The 24,632-nt window shown below is 35.2% G+C and overlaps 1 protein-coding gene across 1 annotated transcript; it reads right to left on the bottom strand.

The window, feature by feature from the left end:
• Nucleotides 1-2,416: 2,416 nt before the first annotated feature.
• On the bottom strand, nucleotides 2,417-12,994 carry LOC111502246 (uncharacterized). The gene is made up of 3 exons (XM_023156261.2): nucleotides 12,838-12,994; nucleotides 4,668-4,961; nucleotides 2,417-3,131 (listed from the first exon to the last, which is right to left on the bottom strand). Exons 1-3 carry the CDS (start codon nucleotides 12,850-12,852, stop codon nucleotides 2,847-2,849), a joined length of 594 nt encoding a protein of 197 aa, XP_023012029.2. The 5' UTR covers nucleotides 12,853-12,994; the 3' UTR covers nucleotides 2,417-2,846.
• Nucleotides 12,995-24,632: the final 11,638 nt, after the last annotated feature.

Here is a 24,632-nt window from a genome sequence, read left to right as displayed (position 1 = left end):
CGCTACTTTCGTACAGGCACCGCTCTGAGAGCGCCTTAAGGATTTTCCTGTAGTGCTTGTGTTCTGTCCTCAAAGAAACAAAAATAGTGACAACAAAATGTTTAAGATATAGATCTCGGTTATTTTGTTCATGTTTTAGGTTTAGAAATATTTCTCTAGGAATATTTGTCGTTTTTTGTTGCTCAATTACGCAATGTTTCATTAAAACCGTAAAGCACATGTATCCTCTAGTAAAAGAGGACAATTGAAAGGATTTTATTCACAACAACAATAACAACAACAACGTTATTCCTGACAAAAGTCTTTCATTTCCAAATGTAACCCATTCTCATTGTTGAGTCATCAAGTCACAGCCAAAACTATTTTAAACTATTGGTGTGATTTTTCCAATCATCTTGCTCTCTATGCATTGCGACGTTACGAAAAAAAAGCATTGTTGTTACAATATGGCATAATGAATTGAATGAAACTCTGTAAATTCCAGTAGTTATTTTCAACAAAATTTGTCATAATGTTTGTATCAATGAACGTCACAGACAATGCGAACAGTTCATAAACAGAAATAAGTCGTTATGGAAGAAATGTAGCAATTCATTCATTGTTGTGGGAATTATGTCAGTAACCTTCAACAGTATGTTTTTACAAATTAGTTTCAATGTCTTCACACCTAACTCGGTATTTTTGGTTACCATTATTAGGTAATATTTGGGTTTGTAGATAGAATGATTGGCACTTGATAAAGGAATAAACTTGATCATTCATTTTGGTATCCAACTTTTGATTCAAAAATTTCATGAGTATTGTCTTACATGTATTATTCTTCTATCAGTTAGGACATGTGTGACCACAAATATTAAGAATAATACATATTTTTTTCTCAGGAGAATTTTTCTAGTTGAAATTGGTATGATTCTGTAACGTAACATAGCTGACGGACTGCGAAAAGCCATGATGCTCCCAGGGTGGCTCGTGGAGTTATTAATATCGCCTACTCAGAACACAAGGCTAATGACCAATGCAGTCGATGCCGATGACCCCAAAAAAATAATACATATTTCATAATTTCATTCTGAAACGAGTCAATTTCAAACTATACTATTCTAGAATGATTCATCCTCCATTGAATAGACAGTGTTACCATGAAAGTTCTCAACATATGGGACTGTTCTACAGATTTACAAGAAATTGAACCCTGGTCTTTATTTGTGCTTCGAATCAGACCAAAAATAACATGCCACGTTTTCACCAGATTTTTTTTCAACAGATGTTTTTTTGAGTATGTACAAAAATACTATGTGGAATAAATACCATTTTGTTGAAAAGGTTATGGAATACAAAATAAGCGGATATGCCTTCTGGTGTCGAAGTTGTGAACTAGAGACAAGTAGGTACTTTGTTTATCTTGGTAGTCATAAATATATTTGTATTTTTGACACTGTTATGATATTAATTCTTCAAGTCAATTCGTGATGATTTGTCGTTTATCATTTCTTCTGGATTCAAATGAATTTGGCCGATTCGGAATCGAGTTGTCCCTCAATGTGAGTTATGGTTTTTCACGATAACCTCAAGTTATAGTTAATGTAGAAACTATTTAATGATTGAAAGACTGTCTAGATTCTAGATAAACAAAAGTCCTAGGTAAATATATTGAAAGTTAGGGGAATTGTCTTTATTAATTCTGCCATTTCAACAAAAAGGATTCACTTCAGGCAAATCTGAATTACGCATTACTCTAAACTCACTCACCTTAAACTCATTAAACCAATTTTACCAACCAATACAGCCAAATTATCAACAAAAATTATTATCTAGTATAAAAATATTAATGCAAGTCAAGTAAGACACCAAGAAGTATATGTTGATAAACAACATACGAAAGAAGTATTTGCATTAAATATACTCGTATACACAAATCTCTTGTCTAGACTGTTCACCGAGAAAAAACAATAATATAGTTGAACTATTTGAAATAGGAGACTCAAAACCCACTGGTTTCAAGATATAATTGAACTATAAGTTAGATTCAATGTAGACATCTGTATTTTGCACTTTCGCCACAATGGCGCTGGCATCTAATTTCGAATACTCAACTTTGGTCCATTGGTTCTCAATGAATTATACTATAATTCCAAAATAGTAGTCACTAAAATCTCAGATCTCACTGACGTTTCTGTCTTAATCTTACTTTTGCAGTAGCGTATGGGAATTAAACTAAATACATGAGGTAAAATATATATAAAAGTATATAGAATCAGAACCTGATAGTATATTTATTGTCGCAAGAAAAATATAGCGAAGCATTGCACTAAATAGAGTTTACTTGATATTATGATTCAGATAAAAAACATTTCAGTTGAAAAGGTTCATGAAAGAAGAATAAAACGAAAGAGCGGTTTTGACAATAACACTCATCCACAGAAAACAAATATTTATTATGCCCTTGAAAGTGATAGAGATTTTGTTACAATATTTGATAATAATGATATTTTTTTACCTAACAGGACTTGTGATAACAAGCTTTGTTAGGTAACACATTATTCTCTGAGATATATTTTCTGGAAATGTATCTATATACCTACTATTTGTTTTATAATACAGGTATGCCATCAGTACAATACAGCCTGACATCATAACTAAATATTCAAGATTTGAAATAATCAGCATAATTCAAAGAAGGAATTTGAAGAGTCACTTGAAGACACAAGACATCGGAAGTAATAAGTTAATGTATCTGAGACAAAGAAAATATAAACTAGAGAGATAATCAGTATACGCTCCTACAACTTTTGTCTTCACCATATATTCATATAAAATTACATTTTCAAAGTAATCCTTGTCCTATTCTAATAATGTCCACCATATCCTCCGTGACCTCCATAGCCCCCTCCATGTCCAATCGCTACAGGACGAACTGGAGCGGCATGTACTGAGGGTCCTATTTTTTTGACAACGGCATTGAATCCGTTAACATCATCAGCAGCATAATCAACCACTCGAACTGAGCCATCTGGTTCCACAACGGAGTAGGAACCCTTGACCACACCACCATCACGAACCTCGTGTTGGCTTTTTTGGTCTCCAGTGAGTCCGTCTGCTACTCCGTAGTTGTAGGTGTACTTTGGATGGGCCTGAAAAATGAGTTATATCTAAATGTGAAGAAGGTCTTTCAGTGAGTACATTATAATTATACTATAGTGTTAACATGACGAAAGAGTTGATCACATTTGAATAAAATATTCATTTCAGAATATTGTATTGTGTCTATCATGACAAAAGAAATCGGGGACCTCGATTCATCTTTGGTTGTTTATTTTTTATTGCTAGGGACTTCATTCCTCTCAAGTCTTTTGGAATGTCTCACATATGCCCAAAATATGTCGAATCACATTGGTTGTAGTTCAGGTTTCTGTTTTGAAGCCTTATTTCAGTCAGGTGGAATAGACAGTGTCCAAGGAGAAGCCCTTTGAATATTCTGAACCAACGACTGCTCCATTTTTTTATTCATCATATTCCTGATTGGGTACCGCACCGAAGCTGGTTCAATACTCGTATGTGGAGCAGAGGTTTCGTGTCTAGCACATAGACAGGTGTTTCTTCAAGCATGTCCTCTGGATGAATGTTTTCTTTACATTGCCCCTCCTTGTGAATGATTGATTGGGCTCGCTGCATGGATCATTGCCCTGGTCTAGAATTCAAAAGCATAGTTGGGTACTCTATTTCCAATATAGTCTGAAAACATAGTAAGTCATCCATCACAATATTTCATAACACTAGTAACACAAACCCCCTAAGGCAACTCCCATCAGTCATTATTGTTTCCCTTATTTAATCCTGTATGTCAACCTTTCTGTGAGCATGCAGCTTATATGGTGATTGGTTCTCCTCCACGATACCTGGATCATTGTTTATGAGTACATATTCTTGAAAACCTGGATGACATACTATCGAATGCGCCATAAATATCTGAAATATTACTTTTTACTTTTTTCAACATACTCTGTCGATATAGAAACATTTTAGTTGACATATCTGATCTGCACGCATATTGGTCCCGATGGAGTAATCTTTTGATAAGTCATACGTCCATAATATGCCTATCAAATAGTTTCTCCAATGTTTTAATGGACTGATCGATCTCAAAGTCTTTGCCAAATTTTGTACGATTCCCGGGGTTTGGAAAGGAGGCAGCCTCAATCATAAAAACATGTTTCGAAGCCAAACTTGCTCCCAAAAGTATATACAGTTTTTGTAGTTGAGGTTCCAGTCGTTTCTGCAGCATTACTGGATGAGTGATTCTGGAGATACCTTTGAAATGATTCAACATCCCATTTAGCCTCAATCAAATCTACCACTTCCTTCGCCAGCTGCCAATACTTCCTGGGCTCTTTTTTGGAGACCTTTTTTTTAATTTGTACATGACTCTGGTGTTGAAATTGGGATTTCTGATCCTGGGAAGTGGACCAGAGACGCTCTGTCATAGTCTCTCCGTCTTTCATTGTACCTATAGTTCATGGTGCACAAGTTTTTTTTCAATTTTTTTCACAGGATTTGAGTTTTCAACCACAGATGAAATTTTCATCAGAAAAAAACAATGACCAGAACTCGTATTTGTAAGTACAAAACTAAATATTCAGTGGGGAAACGCATTCCATGGAATAACGTACATAAAAGTCAATTTCGCTTCCATCTCCAACTGCCACTGGAACTGGACCTCCTGCTATTGCTGCCACACCAGCATGTCCCAAACCTGCTGCTGCACCAGCATGTCCCAGGCCTGCTGCTGCACCAGCATGTCCCAGGCCTGCTGCTGCATATGTCGGGCCTGCATATGCAGCTCCTCCATAGCCTGGAGCGAATCCAGGTCCAACGTAACCAGCACCTGCATAACCGGCTCCTGCATATCCTGCCCCTGCGTAACCAGCAGAAGTTGCAGCAATACTGGCTGCGATCACAGATAACTAGAAAATCAAAAAATTATAGTAATAGATAGTGTTGAACTGAAAAATATCTAAATTCAAGTAACATACAATGAGAAAGTAGAAAACATTGACCAGCATTGAAAATAGAATAGGTTCATTTGTTACTGTCGTTAACTATATTCAGTTTTTTCAAACATATGTTAGCTTCATCTCCGAAGGATCTTATTATGTCTAGTAGCACATTCTGTTGAGATCTAAGTTTCTTAATTATATTGGAGCTTTGAAGAAATACTTTCCATGATGCTCTTAAGAGACCTATTCCTTTCACTTTTGAATAAGAGTAAACCGGTGAGTAAACCAAATTGATTTCATCATTTAACAGGTTGCACCCGCAATGTTTATGCTTGTGAATTTCCAAGGATTGCATAGTGGAAAATTTCCGTATCATGTTCTGCATACCGTTTTTGGAAATTTCGACCACATTGTCCCACATAAACACTGTCACACTCCGGACACTTATAAACTCCAGATTTTTCCAACTTGTCCACCTTATCTTTGGCATTGAAAAGGAAATCAGATAGCCTGGCATGTGGTCTGAATTCAACTTCCACATTGTTTTTTCTGAAGAAACCCGGAATTATCTCCGTTCTTTTTCCAAATTATGTTAGAGTTACCCATTTCTTGATTTCTGGTTGTTTGACCTGAGGGTATATTAATCTGTAAGTGAATTTACGGCTTTGTTTTCTGACTAACTTCTGGATATTATCTGCTTCGAAACCATTATTATGACCTATCTGTGTAAATATATCAATTTTCCTAGCTAGATTGTTAGCAGACAAAGGCAGTGAGAATGCTCTGTGCAACATTGAATTGTAGGCTGCTAATTTATGACTGTCTGGAAGGAAAGAATCGCTTGGGATGGTAAGGTCTGTATAGCTAGCTTATCTGAAAACATTGAACTAACTCATTCTGATGAGAAATGTATCTGTTTCTCTATCTCTGTTTCGAGTGTGAACTGAATGTTGCTATTGAGATTATTCATGAATGTCATAAATTGGTTCAGCTGTCGTGTAGTACCTCTGAAACAGGCGAGAATATCGTCTACATATCTGTACCAAAAATGAATATGTTTTTAACCAGGTCGGAATTTACTATAGTCTACAAGTTGTTCATAATTATGTCTGCTGGACTAAGGGGCGAGTCCATTGGTACACCTAAATCCTGTTTATTAAATTTGTTGTTGAACTGTAGGTACACATCGAAAGCTGTTCAAACTTCAAAGGAAGTGATATGGTCTACTTTGGCTTGATCTAATATATCTAAAATGAGGGGCTTACACTCGTATGTTGCACAACATACATCGAATGAAACTAAAATTGAATTATGTGGCGTGGTTTGGTTCCGTATGTTTTCTACTAAATTCAGTGAATTTTTAATGCTGTGAGGTGAGACGAAATTGATAATATTTTGAACAACTTGACAAGACGTATTCCTAGTTCTCTTACCGGACTATTTATATACGAACCTACCGGTTTGTTTGAAGGTGATTGACAATGTTTCATGATAAATTTCACTAGTTCTCACTTCCATTGTCTACTATATAAAATGATTTGAAATCCCTGAAACAACTAAAAAAGACGAATTAAAAATGAATAGCTGAAAATAACAATTATATTAAGCAAAAAAATCAGAAATGAAATAATAGTGAAATAAAATACAATTAAAAATAGAACAAAAAATAAATAAAAACAAAAAATTGAGAGATTCCAAGCCACGTTAGTTCACGACGTTCCGATTGTTAGTATCTACAATCGTCTTCGGGTGATGACTGGACTGATTCCTCCAAGAGATGAACATTTATAGGCCGTTCGAGTACTTTCACTTATCCCTGCTTTCCATTTTCCACATCACTGGTTCTGTGGGAGATGATCGTTTGGCGGGAGTTGGCCATTTTTTGCTTGATGATGGGTTCCCATATGTTGCGTATTTCTACGCTGGCTGAATACGTTGTTGGACAACATGTATGCGGCTTCCTTGAATTTTCTCCTAAACCAATGTCCCTCTCTGTGTAAGATCTCAGTTTGGGACCACTCGATGTTGTGTTGATGGGTCCAAACATGGTATACTATTGCTGTTTTCCCCTCGCTGTGTGTGTTTCTTGTGCTCGGCAATGCGAACATTCAATGGCCTCTTAGTTTCACCAATATAGGATTTTCCGCACTCACAGGATATCCGGTAAATGCAATTCTTGGAATCGCAGTCCGCGTTTGGTGACCTGGCTTTCGTGAGGCGGCTACGGATAGTGTTACTGGATCTGAAGCAGATTCTGATGTTGTGCTTGGAACCAATTCTTCTTATCTTTGCCGATAATCCTTTGATATAGGGAAGTGCAAGTAGCGGTTGTGACGGCTTCTCTTCCTTGCGAGGCTCATACTGTCTTTTAGCCAAAGTCTTTTCTACCATCGCTTTGGAGTAGCCATTCCATTGAAGATCATTTTTAATGATGTCTAGTTCCTTCTCGATAATTTCCTTCGTATTACAGAGCCCAAAAGCACGGTCTAATAGGGTCTTGATGATTCCTCTTTTAGTTGATTGATGTTGGTTGGAGTCGTGGTTCAGATACTGTCCCGTATGAGTGGGTTTTCGGTATAGAGATGTTTCCCGCTTAGTTTCGGTCCTCTTCACCAAAACGTCTAAGAATAGCAATTGGTTGTGGATTTCCTTCTCCGCTGTTGATGTGTTTCAGGAAGGCGTCTAGTTCAGTATTCCCATGGTTCCATATTATGAAGGTGTCGTCAACATATCTCAACCAGACTCGAGGTTTCTTGTAGGCCTCTTCAATGGCCAGAGTTTCAAACCACTCCATATATATGTTGGCTATGACTGGTGAAAGTGGCTATCCCATTGGCAGTCCCTCATCTTGTGTAAAGAATTCGTCCTTCAGTTGGAAGTAACAATTTCGTACACAGCATCCTAGTAATTCCATAATCATTTCTATAGGTAGAGTCGTTCTCTCTTTCAGGTTTCCGTCTCCGGATAGCTTTCTCTGTATGATTTGGAGTGCTTCTTCAACTGGAACGTTGGTGTAAGGGCTTTTCACGTCGAAACTAATTAGTTGATCTTCCTGTGTGACTTCAATTAACCCTAGTAGTTCGACAAAATGCCTTGAATTATTCACAAAAGACGATGTTTTTTCTTGTAATGGTTGTATTATGGGAAGTAAAAATTTAGACAAGTTTTGAGTAGCCGAATCTCTGGAGCTGATGATCGGTCTAAGCGGAACGTCCTTCTTGTGGATTTTGGGTAGTCCATACAAGTGCAGGGGCTTACTGTGGTGCGGTGTTAGTGATGACCTTTCATTGTCCGAAAAATAGACTTGGTGTTTTTTCAAAATCTGGTACAGCTTCCTTTCAATTGATGCAGTAGGGTCCCGTATGATCTTTATGTATCGACCCTTCTGAAGAACCTCTTCGATCTTCTGTTCGTAGGAAACGGTATCCATCACCACAGTATTTTCAGATTTTTTTGAAGTATTTTCAGATTTTTTGCTTAATATAATTGTTATTTTCAGCTATTCATTTTTAATTCGTCTTTTTTAGTCGTTTCACGCATTTCAAATAATTTTATATAGTAGACAATGGAAGTTCGAACTAGTGAAATAGCAACTACCGGTCTTGTGGGGTTATCCTCTTTATGTGTTTTCATCAGGCCATATAGTTTAGGGCAAGAGGGGTTCTCTGAGTCCGTGAAAATGATTTTAGTGTCTGAGAGAAAATTTTTCAGTTCATTTTGACTATTTTTCGTTGGGTCTTTCTTGATGACAGTAAGGTTTTCATTTTGAATGACTGATTCAATTTTCTGAACATCTGTTTTTCGTTCAATGATAAAGCATTCTATCAGGAATGTATGAAGGTGAAGCTAGCATTTCTTTGACAGAAGATTTCATGATTTTGTCGATATCTAAGGGAAATTTTGAAGGAAATTCATCTAGGGGAGTGGACTGAAATCAGTATACCTGTAACGGCTATACTGAAAATTCATAATTGAACTTTTTGATAACATTCAAGCGGAGGAGGCGAGATGATATTTTCTAGGTTCGATTCAATTCGTTGACGACTTTCTGAGAATCCATTACTATCTCATCTTGGGAGGTTACATCCATATATTTAATTTTTATGGTTTCTAGATATGGACTGGATTGAATATTTTTTCGATGAAGTCACGTGAGTAAGTCTTCTCTTTTCTGACAGTCATTATTATGCTTTTATCATTAGACAATAAACTTTTGAAAAATTACCGAATGCTATTGAGTAAAAGCCATGTTCAAAAAAATCTCATAGTAATTCAAATTGAAATCGAAATAGTAATTTCACGAATGATTAAGGTATATGATTCAATATCTATGAAATAAAATGAATGTGAACAAGATTCGAAATTCCTTGGATTGTGTTTTCCACGAATGACAAATGACAGATCAACTTGGCAAGTTTCCGTAATCCTTCTGAAAACAAAGAAACGTAAATAGAGATTCTCGCTGAAATTTATGCGACTTCAACTATAAAATCGTGATATATCAAAAGAGTCCTTTATTTCTCACGTTCATCTCACGACAACCGCTGCAAATATCAACAATGATTAGTGGCAACATTAGCGTTGATATTGCTAACAAATGGATGTGATAGATCAAGTTACGAATACATGCAATCAACTTCAGAACGTAACTGAGGATGTTCTATATCCCCACTTTCATTTCAGCTATTATTTATTATATCATCAAAATATATTATATTCATATTCAGTTCATAGACGCTTTCATGACGAGTTGAAATAAAAGTATCTGATTTATGTAAAAATACATCATTAGCTTCTCTTTACAAATATCTATCAAGAGAATTCAGGATCGATATATTTTCAGTGAAAGTCCGCTAACAAGCAAGTGTAATAGCGCAAATTTTGTCTACTAGAAAATAGAATTGAATCAACTGATTGGAAAAAATGCAATCAAAAGAAGCTTCTCAATGTCATATTTGGGTGGGCTCACCAATAATATTGTTCGTTTTTAAAAAAAAATGCGTAAACGTAGCTTATAGATAGAACGAATAATGGTCTAAGCAAATTTATTGAAAACGATAAAGACAAAACTTCAGTAGCGGATAGATCAGGAGTATATAAGCTGAGTTGTGGCTCTTGCCCAAAACTGTATATTGGCCAAACAGGAAGAACATTTTCCCAAAGAATTGAAGAGCATAGAAGTAGTTTTGAAAATATAAAGACCAACTCCACATTTGCAAACCACCTTTTAGCAGAAGGACATACGTTCAATAATTAATACGACCTGTTACATTTAGAAGAAAAAAGTTTGAAACTCAATCTTCTAGAATGTTTAGAAACCAATAGATTCAAGAATTCGGGTGATTTACTGAATGATGAATCAGAATTTGTTGACTCCAAGTTACTAAATATTTTTTCAAATAAGAAAACTGGGACATAAGCTAAGGTAATTTAATTCATTGCAAACCCAGGTAAAACTCAGGTACTTGAAATAAAGGTACTTCAGATTGTAAAATTAGATATATAAATCATTGAAAATGTAGAATATAGTTAGTAAAGAAGAAGCCATTGGTTTGGTTTAAATCTCACAATGAAGTGTTTTTTGAATAAGTTAACAGAAAAGGTGACTTAATTTTTGAATAAACAAGATATTAAAATTGCATATAGAACAGTTGAACGTCAGTTGAAAGTAATAAAAACAAACCATCCAAATTCGAGGAATCAGGAGTATATAAATAAACTTGTGCAACTTGTCCTAAGATATATATTGGTCGAACTAGCAGAACATTCAGGAATCGCATCCAAGGACATCATATGAACTATGTGAATGAGAAAACAAGTAAGTTCAACATCTTCAATTCATATTTTAGAAGAAAATCATATCTTCAACGGAGATTTTGAAATTTTACACATAGCAAATGGAGGTTCAAAGCCTAATCATTAGAAAGCAATGAAAATCAATTACCTCAAAAATGCAAACATTTTACTGGATTCAAATAGATCACCATTACTGAATTTGTTTTCTTAGAAACGGACATTGTATTATAGATATAAAACTCTCTAGGTAATTAGAATCACCGGAACAGGAAGAGAATTGTCACCCATCTTCGAGACTACTTCCTCAGATGTCTCACGTCTTCCTGGCTATGAGATTCATCCTGTTTTTTCTTCTCTTCATGACCGTTCGATTCTGTTTCAGAATCATCGTCGAATGTGTGGAGTTTCCAAAAATGGTGATCCTTAAAACGTCCGTCCTATATGTCTCATTCCCACTCTAGGCAAGATGGTTAAATTAAGATTGACAATTTTTTTAAATAATACTAGTGTCATAAGCAACAACCAGTTCGGCTTTCAATCAAAAAAGAACACCCATGATGACGTTTATGGAACGTTTATGGAAATATTAATAAAAAAGAGTCATCAGTAGCAGTCTTCTGTGACTTTTCTAAAGCCTTTGACTGTGTAGATCATGGAATACTGCCGAAAAAACTATATCACTATGGCATCCATGGAATTACTCGCAAGTGGTTCAAAAATTATCTCACAGAAAGAAGTCAGATTGTGAAAACCTCATCATTTTCAGCAGAAGGCGAAATAAAAAATGGCGTACCACAAGGTTCAATACTGGGACCGATACTTTTCCTGCTATACATAAACTATTTAGCATCCATCGATATAAAAGGAAAATTCGCCCTACTTGCTGATGATACCATAATATTCTGGCGTGATAAAACTTTATGTAATCTACACGAGAATATAAGTGCAGATATAAAAAAATAAAAAAGTGGTGCGACTCTGATCTGCTGTCTTTTAATGTTTCCAAAACAAATTTAATATTATTCCGCTGCTTCATCAACATCATTCCTTTACCAATACAGGACGCGGACAGGATAATTGAAAACAGATCTAGTACTGAATTTTTGGGGGTAATAATTGACAATAAACTCAAATTCGCCAATCACATTGTAACCCTCAATAAAAAGCTAGCTTCAGGGTTTTTTGCAGTGAGAATAACATATTAGGATCTTGGTTTGTCTGATGAAAACTTGCAGCTTTGTCAATAAGACCTAATGTTCTTTGAGCAATAAAGCATATTATTATTATTAAATATACCTACACAGTAGGTTGAATGGACTGACGCCTATCAGAAAACCACTACTCCTCTGGCTAATACCACGAACGGCGTTGGAATATTTTCGACAGGCGTCAGTGCAGGAATCTTCACAGAAAATTTCCTGCATGAAGATTCCTGCACTGAGGCCTGTCGGATATAATACAACGCCGTCGGTGGTATTAGCCAGGGAAGTAGTTGTCATGGACCGATAGGCATCAGTCCATTCAATTTACTGTATATTCGAGACTGGCTTGAACATTTGAAGTTCATTTCTTTAGATTTGTATGTATGTATATGTAATGATGATTCCTTATTTTTGAAATGTTTGATAGTTCACCTTGAACTGCCTGATTGTGTTTTATTACAAATTCTATAGAAATTTGAATAATTATGAAATGTTTACTCCATCCAATTTGTTTTGTGAAACATTTTTATAGACACCTTTTGCCCCATCGTGTTCAGTCTTCACAGTTAAAAAACGGTAAAAGTTCTGAAAACCAGCTATTTTCATTTCAGATTTCTCGATTTTTTTGATGTCACACTGAAAATCCAATCTTGACCGTTGGAAGAATATTGAAATTTCAGTTCTACACAGCGTAGATAGTAGAGTCAGGAGAAAAAAATCAACCCAAAAACCAAATTTTCATTTACAAAAATATATTTCGGGGAATATTCAAATTTATCTTTCAAACCACTTCCAAAAAATCAGTTTCTATAACCACAATCATTCAAACCCGTATCGTTACTTACAAGAATGAAAGCCATAATTCGCTGTTGATTCACTTTACACTAAAGTTGTACTACTGGGGGGCACCTCCCCATCCAACGGTATTTATACTGAAAATATTCATTCCTTCACTACTTTACTGTTCTCAAGGTCTCATCCATTTTTTTCGTGTCGGAAAAAATGGCATTACCATTCTAGACAAGACTATCATTACAGAAGCTTATGTTTTGTTATCGGTTGCTCCATAACATAAGGTCGGGATTGCTTCTGCAATTCGAATACAGAGCGGTTCAAACTTTTAAATGTTTCTATTTCGAATCTGAATTTGGTAGACTGTGAATTTATGTTTAGGTTCTGAATTCCCTGTTACTAAATGGAATTTCAAAGAAAATAAATGAATAGGAAAGACATTTTTAGAAATAAACTTTTGTTGCAGGCTCTTAAAAAAGAAAATTAACTATTTATTGAATGGAACCCATCAATTCTTTGCGTGTTTTTGATGAAATGGGAGGCGTGGATCTAGATGGTGATTCCGTTAGCAGTATTTATTTACTTTTTTACACATATGGCAACGCACACATCGTCTATGTTTGAAAAATGCATAACAATGTTTTTTACGTCCGCCATGTTTGATTAAAATGGCGGCATTCAGGTAATCGTGCATTGTAAGACATGAGTAGCTTTTATATCCTGTCTATTATCCTGATTTGTCCTATTTCCTCATGGACGAACATGCTAGACATATTGTTAACGAGGGTACTTCAAGAAATTGTCCAAAACCTGAACGCAACAAAAACAGTTTGTTATATACGTAACACAGATCCGAGATTGATAGCTCCTGAAAAAGATGGAAGAAGGCGTTCATACTCTTTCATAATAAAATATCTAAATACAAACTTTTCTCACGAATTATACAGAAAAATTGTAACAAATGATCTGAATATATCCTTTGCCAATATGGGAAATGAAGAATGCTGGGGTTTGAAATACTTAAAAAAGTCACGTCTCATGAAGCTGATATAGAAAATTCTGCTAACTGAGATGTATGTAAAAAATGGAAAATTCATAAGCTCAAAGTAATTAACGCCAGGAAAAATTATCAGGAAGATACAGAGAAAATAAAAAAGATGATGCGATTTTTGTAGCCGGTGATTTACAAAAGGTAAAAGATAGATCGATGAATAGAATTTTATTTGTTCATAGAGTTCAACTACATTTTGAGTAAAATTTCTAATTTTTACTCATCATATAAATCTATTTCCGTTGATATTCCTCAAAATCGTTTGAACAACATAAATTATTGATAAACAATAGTTTTGGGAACAAAACTTCAGCCTATAAATTTGCATCGGTGTTATAATATTATGGTGAACTTTTTGATATTTTTTGATATTTCTAAGGCCTTTGACCTTGTGTGGCATGAGGGTTTGCTGGTCAAATTTCGATGGTATTGCTTGTCGGATTATATCTGGATTATACTTTCACCATCAACGCTGGTGTTCCTCAAGGATTGTCACCAACCCTCTTTTTATTATATATCAACGACTTATTGAAAAAAAAACAAGAATCGAAAATATTGCTTTGCTGACGATAGCACACTTGTTTCATCATTCCATTTGGATTATAGAACATCGGCTACGGGGGCACATCTTCACCGGCAGCAGGAGGTTGCATATCTTAATGAGGATCTAGAAGTGATTTTGAATTGGGGTGAAAGTAACCAGGTTCAATTCAATGCCACAAAAATCCAGGCATCGGGTTTCTCCAAGAAGATAAATGCCTCCGAACCAGATAGAATAATTTCTGGTCAGACACTTCCGCTTTCTGCTTCGATAAGTTTGTTGAGGGTTAAAATGGACACCAATATGTCTTGGCACAAGCATGTCGCTGGATTTGCGAAGGCTGCTTCTCAAAAGCCTGGAACACTGTCCCGAACCAGAAAACTGTACACACCTCGGCAACTTTTGATGCTTTATAAAGCTCAGATCACACTTTCTTTGCAGTATTGTTCTCTTGTATGGAGCTCTGCCCCAAACATACCCTGAAGATGCTGGATTTCATCCAGAAAAGAGCCATCCGCCTGCTTGAAGACGTGAACATCACGTGCAACCTTGATAGCCTGGAACATCGAAAAAAGGTTAGAGGTTTGTCTTTGTTTTATAGATATTTTCACGGGAGGTGTTCAAGTGACTTGGTACATTCGATACCACCAAGAGCGGTTCTTATCAGAAATACGAGACGGACTGTAGCTGCTCATCGTTTTTAGGTTCAACTCAATACACCTGGAACTTCACTGTAGTACTTGTTTTTTGTCATTGAAAAAAACTCTCTGAACATTTAGAGACATGTGATGGAATCGGCCGGTACTTGATGAAAATTCATAACGTATTCAAGAACATTTCATTATGAGATTTTCAGTAAACAGTTTTACAAGAACGCAACACGTGTTTCGCTATACAATAGCTTTTTCAGGCGTGTATAATCTAACTATAGTATGAACACGCCCGTAGAAGCTTGATACTATATGATACTATAAAAACACCGGCTTTCATGGGTGGAATCACCAATAAAGAGGAAAAAATCCGGGCTAGTAGACCGTAATCGAATGAAAACTGTCGTTGCTGAGACTTCATGATATAACTCTCGTCCTGGCAGTCAACGTATATACCTCTGATGTCTGCCGCAGTTGTAGACGAAACGTATGGTACTTCATCCCTACTAGCTTGAAAATGACATTTTTACGTGAATTATCATACATCAAAAATCGTAACAAATTTTAGAAAAACTCCAAAATGAATTTCACTTCGAAACGACAAATCCGTAAAAAAATTGATGATAAGTGAAGAGTATCTGGAATTTGGAAAAATGTGTAGGCAATTTGAAGATATCAGCTGAAAATTTCTACTTAAGTCGTGCTATATTGAAAAAAATAGTTCCTCTATGTGCTTTCATTTGGTTCAAGTATGCTGCCAGTACGAAAACGCTTCGGAAAGCTACGGTTGCGATTTTGTGAAACTGTTTAGTAAAAATATATAACATTTCCAAGTGTTTTTTGGATACGTTATAGATTTTCACCAAATATCGGCCAATTTTGTCGCAGATCATGAATTATACTCTGGTCAACAATTGCTTTTCAGATCAAACTTTCTTCTCCGCCTCCGAAAAGTATATCCAAGTTATCATTCAATTCAGAATAGCGTGTAGATGATTTTTGAAAAAATTCAAGTGCCGCTTGTGAAAATTGCAGAAGTAATAAAATGAGGTTTGGTTTTTTGCAAATATATCAAAAACTATTTGACATTCTCCTAATTTAAAGAAAGATTCAGGAAGAGAAGGTAATTTACCAAATAAAAGTTTCAACTCCTGAAACTGTAGGGCCAATATTTATAATTTCACCACAGGGTTGAAAATACGCCTTAAAATGGGTACCCTGGCTTGTACAAGACCCGCTCAATATATTTTTTCAAAAATTTATATGGGTGATATAATCATAATAATTATGGTGTATAAGATATTCAAACATAAAAATTGAATTCCCGATTTTTTTTGTAAACGAATGCTACAAATGGAATAAAGAATTGGGTAAGAGTTTGAATTTTAGACTGAATTTGTTCTTTAATTAATAGTGAATATATGAGCCCTGAATTCTTTCATTAAACTCAATTAGTTTTTGAGGTAAAATAAGTTCAAATATACGAAACCAGTTGAGAAGGATGCAATAAGGGAGAACAAAATTTTAAAATTCGATAAAATATCAATGATTTTTTTTCAAGAAATAATACATGGTCGTTTTTGTTACATTACGTAGAAAGAGAAAAAAAAATTTTATATCAAAAATTTATTCTCAAATAGCGTCTCCTCATTTAAAAACGGACAAATAGTATATTTCATCAGTTCGGACTTCCATTGTTTAATATAATATAAATTGATTTGAAAACCCTGAAAAAAATTAAAAAAATTAAAAAGGGTACCCAAAAATATTAATTTTATTAAACAAAAAACTAAAATTACAAAAAATTAAAATAATAATAAAAGCTGAAAAATAAAAATTAAAAAATATTATCAACAAAAAATCTGTTAAAAATCTGAGAAATAAATGTGAAATAAAAATTAAAGCATTATCACCCGAAGACGATTGTGGATACTGACAATCGAAACGTCGTGACATAACTTGGTTTGAAATCTTTTTAATTTTTAATTTTAATTTTTCATTTTTTCTTAATGATATTTTTTAATTTTTATTTTCCAGCTTGTATGAATATTTAAATTTTTTCTTTTTTTTTATCTGTTTGGTTTTGCTTGTATGTTATTTCTTTGTAATTTCAGGTTTTTTTTCAATAAAATTAATATTTTCGGTTAACCTTTTTAATTTTTTTAATTTTTTCCCAGGGTTTTCAAATCAATTTTTATTATATTAGACAATGGAAGTCCGAACTGATGAAATACACCACGAAACATGGTCAAAATCTTCAAACGGACCAACAGTATTATTGAAAAAAGAAATTTTCAATAATTAATGTAGCTTTTCAATTTTTGAACAGAATAAATTGTTGATAACAATTTTTTTTTTCATTTTTCCAAGGGTAATCTATTCTGAAACGTTTCAAAAATAGCTCCAAAAAAATCTCGCACTTGCAATGTTCCTGTCAAACTAAAAAAAATGTTAATTAACTAACGCAATTATGATAAAAAATGTTCGATCATTTATGCAGTACCTGCTTCGATTTTGTCGATTCTCAATTTTGATTTTCAATAAGTTGAAATAATATTTTTTCATCAAAGGTCAACAGTTGGCGTGTATTGCGCAAGACGGAGTAACCGTTTTAGAAAATATTTTCAACCTTCTGGGAACATTATAAATATTGGTCCTACAGTTCCAGGAGTTGAAACTTTTATTTGGTAAATTTCCTTCTCTTTCTGAATCTTTCTTTAAATTAGGAGAATGTCAAATAGTTTTTGATATATTGATAATTGATAATTGTTTCCTCTTTCTGAATTGCGAAAAACAAAACTTTGTTGCAATTTTTGCAAGCGGTCTTAATTTTTCTTCAAAAATGATCATCAAAAGCTGTTGTGAATCAAATGGCGCCTTTCATATTTTTCGCAAACGGAGGCAAAAATTGGACCTGACAGGCATTTGTTGGCCATAGTATACGCTTTTCATTTTGGTGAATAATCTTTAAAAGAATTTGCGGAATATCATTCACTGATCCAATCCAATTACTGCCGTTTAGATCGTTGATAAAAGACTGGGAGACTTTCCAAACATGGGACGTGAATAAGCCATGTATTATTTCGAAATTATAGTTGACTTTCTATGTGGAAATATGGGTGTTGGTACCTATGACCTACGGGTGGGTATAATGTCGAAGTTCACGAAGTCAGCACGCTTATCGTCTAGGTAGATCAATTATATAATTTTATCCTATCCTGTTATGAATGAACTCGATGATAGCTAAGAATTACGACGTAAGTAATCTCTTTCAGGAAATCACAAAATTGTAGAGACAAATGGAGTTATGATGATTATATAACAGTGAATTTGTTCTATCATTTTTTTTTTGCATGTAGTACACACTGGATAAAAAAACGTGATTTTTCCATACTCAATGTTCATATGACACTAGTTGTTTTGGAAGTATTTTTTTCTGATTGATTCAGCCGTTACTTGATGAAGATCCATAGTAATTTCAAAAACTACACCTCACGATTTGATATCCACAATTTTTATTAGAAAAATATATCGCATGTTTCGCTAGCACAGTAGCTTTTCAAGTGATTTGAATACCACAGGTAACCATAATTGATATTACCTCCAAAAAATTACCTAAACCTCTACTTAAGGTAACCTGTTCAATTATGATCACCTGAAGCGTATTACCTCACATCTACATCAATAATAATTCTATCTCGGTTTTTGAGAAAAATAACATTCATAGAATGTTTGAATTTTTGAGTTTGTTAATTTCCATCGATTCCAAATGATTCAGTTTCAAACCTTTAGTTTCTATGTGCAAAATTTCGAACTCTTCGTCAAATATATGATTTTCTTCTAGAAGATGATTTGAATATGTTGAATTTGTTTTCTTATTTACATAGCTCGTATGATGTTCCTGGATTCGATTCCTAAATGTTCTGCTCGTTTGACTAATGTATACCTCAGGGCACGTTTCACACTTTAATTTATATACTCCTGATTTCTCGAATTTGAATGTTCTGTCTTTATTATTTTTAACTAACTTTCCCAACGTATTACTTGTTCTATATGCAATTATAATATCTAGTTTCCTCAAAAATGAAGCCACTTTTCCCGTTGACTATCCAAAATACGTTAAAGCTCTATAATTTTGATTATCTACCTTATCAATAGGAAAAACGTCTTGAATCGCTTTTGCGTAGACTTTCTTGGGAAGTTTTTTGTTTATTGATTCGGCTTTAAACCCAGTGTTATTATAAGCTGCTACTTTGTGTTGGTAAGGATGGGTAGAATCGTAATGTATAGTAATATCCATATAGGACGGTTTGTGATAAATCCGTGTAATTGAATATTAATGTAAAATCGAAGAATGTAAACTTTCACAGCCATGGTTTGCAGGTTTTTATGTCTAGGCATAGATACCTGCAGACCACGGCCTGAAAACCCGAAAAACAGCCTTCGTACATTAATGAGAAAGTAAAGTTTCGGGAGTGCTTCGTCTTCCAGTATGTATTTGAAGTCGCCCTTATGTATTTTACATATCTTTGTGAAGAGTTCATTTTGATCCTTAATCGTATTGCTTTCTTCCTTCCTTTGTAAGTTTGTCTCAGTTTCCAATTTGTTGTATCCTGCTAAAACATTTTTCAGGCACATCAAATATGATACACTTTTTCGACGTACGAATCATCAATACACTTGTACAAGTTCATCAGTGACCATGAAGTTAGACATTTCCTAATATTGTATGAATATTTGATGTTCCATGTAAAGTTCCGTGATGGCAATGTTAATGTACGGATGTGCCGATAACGACCGTCCACACAAAGAAGGTATGTGGGTGCCATGTGCTATCACGAGGCTCCTTTTTGTGTAGTGGATGTCCATCTTTGAAGAAACCTACATGTGTAAAGTGAACGTATCAAATATGAAGTGAGGGCCCTCTTCATTCACGACGGTATCCAGGCCGGGGTGGTTTAGATAACCATGTATATGAACGGAAAAACCGACAGGCCTTCCGAAGAGGAGGCGACTCCAAAATATTAGACTCCAACGGCCATCTAAAGGCAGTGAGAGAGAGAGAGAGAGAGATGTTCCATGCAGACGTTAGAAAGATCGGAAAATCATTTTCTGGTTCAATGAAGTGGGGGTGGAACGTAGGCATTTTATCAACGCATATACAACAACACTCGCGAAGCATACAACGAAGGCAGTTATAAAGGATTGTGTTTTTTTGAAAGCGATTATTTTTTTCTGGAAGAAAAAATGAATGGATGCAGTTCAATTTATTGGGGAGGTGTTCTGCAAAATACCGCTGAGAAACCAGTCCCATCCTGATCGTCACAGTCTGCATATTTTGACGGTAGCGGTTGAATTTAATAAGAGGTGGTCGACAATTAGCGACTGAGCTCATAGCCCTAACTTTGGGAATATCTGAACTTATATGGGCTGTACACGTCCATTCCGGATCCACCGTGTACGTACCTTCAGTTTATTTATATCTATCTGTTGGGAAATAAGTACAAATATTTTCCGTCAACCTGTTGACACTGTCTCTAGTGAATACTTGACTGGAGAATACTTGTTCCATGTTTTGCTGGCCGCGTTTTTCCTTCCATCGTTTCAGGACTCTATTTCAACAATATTGTACATACAACATCAACAACAACCTATACAAACAAGTAGAGTTCCTCATCGATGGACGTTTGTCACATTCTTCTGGAATTAATTTGATAGATTATCTGAATTTCTTGCAGTCAAGGTCTTCCGTCAGACAGCCCTAGTTTGTTGAGGGGTCCAGTGAGTAGTTCTGTAATTATTCTGTGGCATTTCCTGCTTTGTTAAAAAATTTCGAATCTTTTACAGACACTCCCTGTAGGAGAGTCATTCATTGTGTGTCCCCAATATGTGTTCACAATATGCTCTATCCTATAGATGGCCTCTTTGGAAAGGCAAAAGGCAAATACCATCGTATCTACTTACTCAGACGAATACTTAATATTTTGGATACTGGTTTCTTGACGTGAAAGCTCTGCTGCTGTTTATAATTGTGATACTGTACATTGCTATTTTCGACTTTTGAAAGCTTCCAGAAGCTCAGATGCTATTTCCTGTACCCGTCTCGATAATTTCAAGCCATTTTAATAAGATATTAGAATACCTACACTAGACATCATTAGCATAAAACATCACATGTGCTACACGGCCTCCTTAGCCGTGTTGAAAAGCTCGCTCAGTCTGACCAACATACCTTCTGACTTACTTTTGGGTTAACACATTCTTGTTGAGGTGTACAAGTAGTTTCTGGAACAACTCATACATTCAGTTCTACTCAGCCCATCATTTGAGTAACAGTAAAATTCAGAAGAAGCCATAGCATCGAAGTTTGACCAACAAACCTTCATACCACACACGGTGACAGGCCTTGAACTTTTTTGTGGAAAAAGTGTTCAATTCACTAAGATTCATTCATTTGCGTTAGAGGTTCTAATTCTAACTTATTTTTTTTGTATTAACCCAACAAATTAAATCAGAAATTCCATCATTTTCCTTCGCATACATATCTCCTTTCACGAGGGTTACACCAATGTCTGATGATTCATATCAGTTTGAGACTAATTACATGAACACTATCTATGTTGGTCAAAAAATATCCAACCCATGAATTTTAACAATAAACGAGGCTTCAAAAAACTCTTGCGGAGCCAAGCTTGGATATTAATCGCCCAACAAGTTTCGTTCTACGTCTTTCGCTAATGCTTCTACTGCAAAGCAACCTGATGAACCCAGAACCTAAAAAACAAAGCAATCAGAGCAGCACTGTTTCAATCACCATCTAGTAATCTTCTTCACCGAAGCTTATTTCGGATACAATCAGGTGTTATCCGCCTTTTTGTCTTGACTATAATAACTAAGTAATCGAATGAAATATGTAATATTTAAGGTATGGTAAGGTATGGTTTAGGTTATTTTACCACCACAAAGTGATGTAAAGAATACATTTCTTGTCATTACAACGACTTGTGATGGCAATCATTTGCAATGATCTCAAGCCACCTCTGACCCTCACTGATATTTTCAGTATTTAATTTGTGATCAACGGTTTTTCAACTGTTGCTCAAGAATCGTGCTAGGCGCTATTCCGGAATTGAAGAAAAAACCTTGGATAAATTGTGGCTATTTGAGAGTCACGAATAACAATTTAATCAAGTTACTGTTGTTGCATCACTAGTTGATGGTATGTTGGTATGAATACAGGGAACACCACAAGTGCATTGGTGAGATGTACTGGAAAAACCAAAATTATTCTTTTAATCTCGAAATCAGCAGATATGAAACATTTTTCAGAAACGCTATAGAACAAATTTGCTGCTGATGGTCTTGATACTTTAACCAATACAAAATACTAAATCATTGTTTTATGGGAAAGATATGGAGTTGTCGTTTTCTTTTCGAATTTGGGCAATATCATATCACAAAGTTCCCGAGTCTCTATTTTGTGAAGTATTCTCTATGCTCAAAATTGAACATTTAAGTGACAATTGATGCTTTTCATAAATACTACCTCTATTCTCCAAAGATATTTGATTTTGAAAATATGTGAATTAGGCAAACGAAAATCATAATAACAACTGATGTTCATTCGTCAAGTGAATGACCAGATATGTTTTTCAGCTCTCTTATGAAATATATATGTTATCTTTCAGATAACAAATAATTTGAAGTAGGTTAGGTTAGGTCCAAAATGAGTGGGTCTATTCGACCCTTCCCCGCAACCCGCAAGGGTTTATTGTGTCTCACACTTATTCACAGTCGGCCAAATGAACCCATCGTCTTAACGCAGCCGGTTAGTTTGTATGGTGAGTGGTCTTTCAGGTCAGATGGTGAGAGTACGGCTCTGCCGAACTCTGAGAACCTGATTCGGACCCCAGCGGGGCAGGCACAAAGTTTATGCTCTGCTGTTTCGTCATTTTTCAAACAGAGACTGTCTTCCGACAGTCCAAGTCTCTGCATGACAGTGACCTGTTAGGCATCGTAGTTCATCCCTGGTGTAGTCCAACAACTGTTTGGTGAAGGGTGAATAAACGCCTTGGAGTGGAACAATCCTGGAAGATTCTGCCAGAAGTCCATAAATCTTCTTGCCATCCAGGTGTTCAATCTCTGTTCTGCAAAGCCTATAAAGCGCTGGCAATGACAGGTTATGATCCGATGAAGCTGCTTGCAGCACCCTTCTTTGCAAGGGAGTCAGCAGCTTTATTGCCTTCTAGGCCAGTATGGCCTGGAAGTATGACTTGTGTGTGAGGTTTGATTTATCCAATCTCTCCTCACATAAATCACATAATTCCGCTTGAAATACAGTCTCATAAGTTCCTAGCATGGTAGATATCTCTGTCCTGGGTCTGAGACTTAAAACACCTGCACCAGAAGATGTTTTTGATCCATCTGTGAATCAACAACTATCTGCTCTTAATATTTCCTTTTCCCAATTTGAAGTAAACAGATGCAAAAACAAACACAGAATGAAAATATTGTTGGAGTATGACTTTTTATTGGAAAAACAATTTTGATAGCAAACCAAAAAATATTTGTTTTCATTTCATGGGATAACCAAATCTTCGATAAATAATTACAACCTGGGAAGCAAAAAAAGTAGTTCTCTCTCATTTTGGTGAAGTTAGTTTTGGTAATTACACTACAATGTATGTAGATAAGACTTTTTATTTCACACCTGTATCTCCAGAAAATGTCATTGATGTCATAAGGTCTCTTAAAAATACAAGCAGCATAGGAAGTGACTCTATATCTACTAAATTGATAAAAACAATCGTTGTACATATAGCCAAACCTCTGTCGCATATAATCAATTTGTCAGTAACTCAAGGCGAATTCCCAGACTCCCTCAGAATAGGAAGATGTATCCCTATTTATAAAAAAGATAATCCCACCAACATTCAGAATAATCGACCGATCACAGTTCCCTCGGTTATGAGCAAAATCATTGAGAGATGTGTTTACAATCAAATGTTAACTTTTCTTATAAAATTTGACATCGTCTCAAAAAATCAGCACGGTTTTTTTCCAGGCAGATCGACAGAGAGTGCATCAAATATGTTTTTTAAATATATTCATGATTCTCTTGATGATAGGAAATATGTTGGAGCAGTTTTTTTCGATTTGAGCAAAGCATTCGATACCATCAATCTTACAATCATTAAAAGCAAGTTATATTCATTGGGTTTTAGGGGCACTATTTTGAAGTGGTTACTGTCATACTTACAGTATAGAAGATTGTATGTAGAAATAGAAAAAGAGAAATCTCGTATATACAACACAGATCTTGGAGTTCCTCAGGGATCCATTCTGGGTCCGCTAATGTTTTTGTTATTTATTAATGATTTATCTAAGTGTGCAACATACCATCCTATATGCAAGTGACATAACAATTGCTGTTGACGCAAGGAATCCTGAGGAACTGCAAATCAAACTCAATACCATATCCATGGAGTAGATGGTGTAATCGAAATGGTCTAATCATCAATCCCAAAAAAACAGTTTGCATGCAGTTCTATGTGAGGTAAGTTACAAGAATTGATACTTTACATGTGATACTCAATAATGAATTGA

The sequence above is a fragment of the Leptinotarsa decemlineata genome, unplaced genomic scaffold (assembly GCF_025532065.1).
Source record: "Leptinotarsa decemlineata unplaced genomic scaffold, Ldec_3_MD MMD2_tig00026354_RagTag_RagTag, whole genome shotgun sequence".
NCBI classification, from domain to species: domain Eukaryota; kingdom Metazoa; phylum Arthropoda; class Insecta; order Coleoptera; family Chrysomelidae; genus Leptinotarsa; species Leptinotarsa decemlineata.
This window is presented reverse-complemented; position numbering and strand designations above follow the sequence as displayed.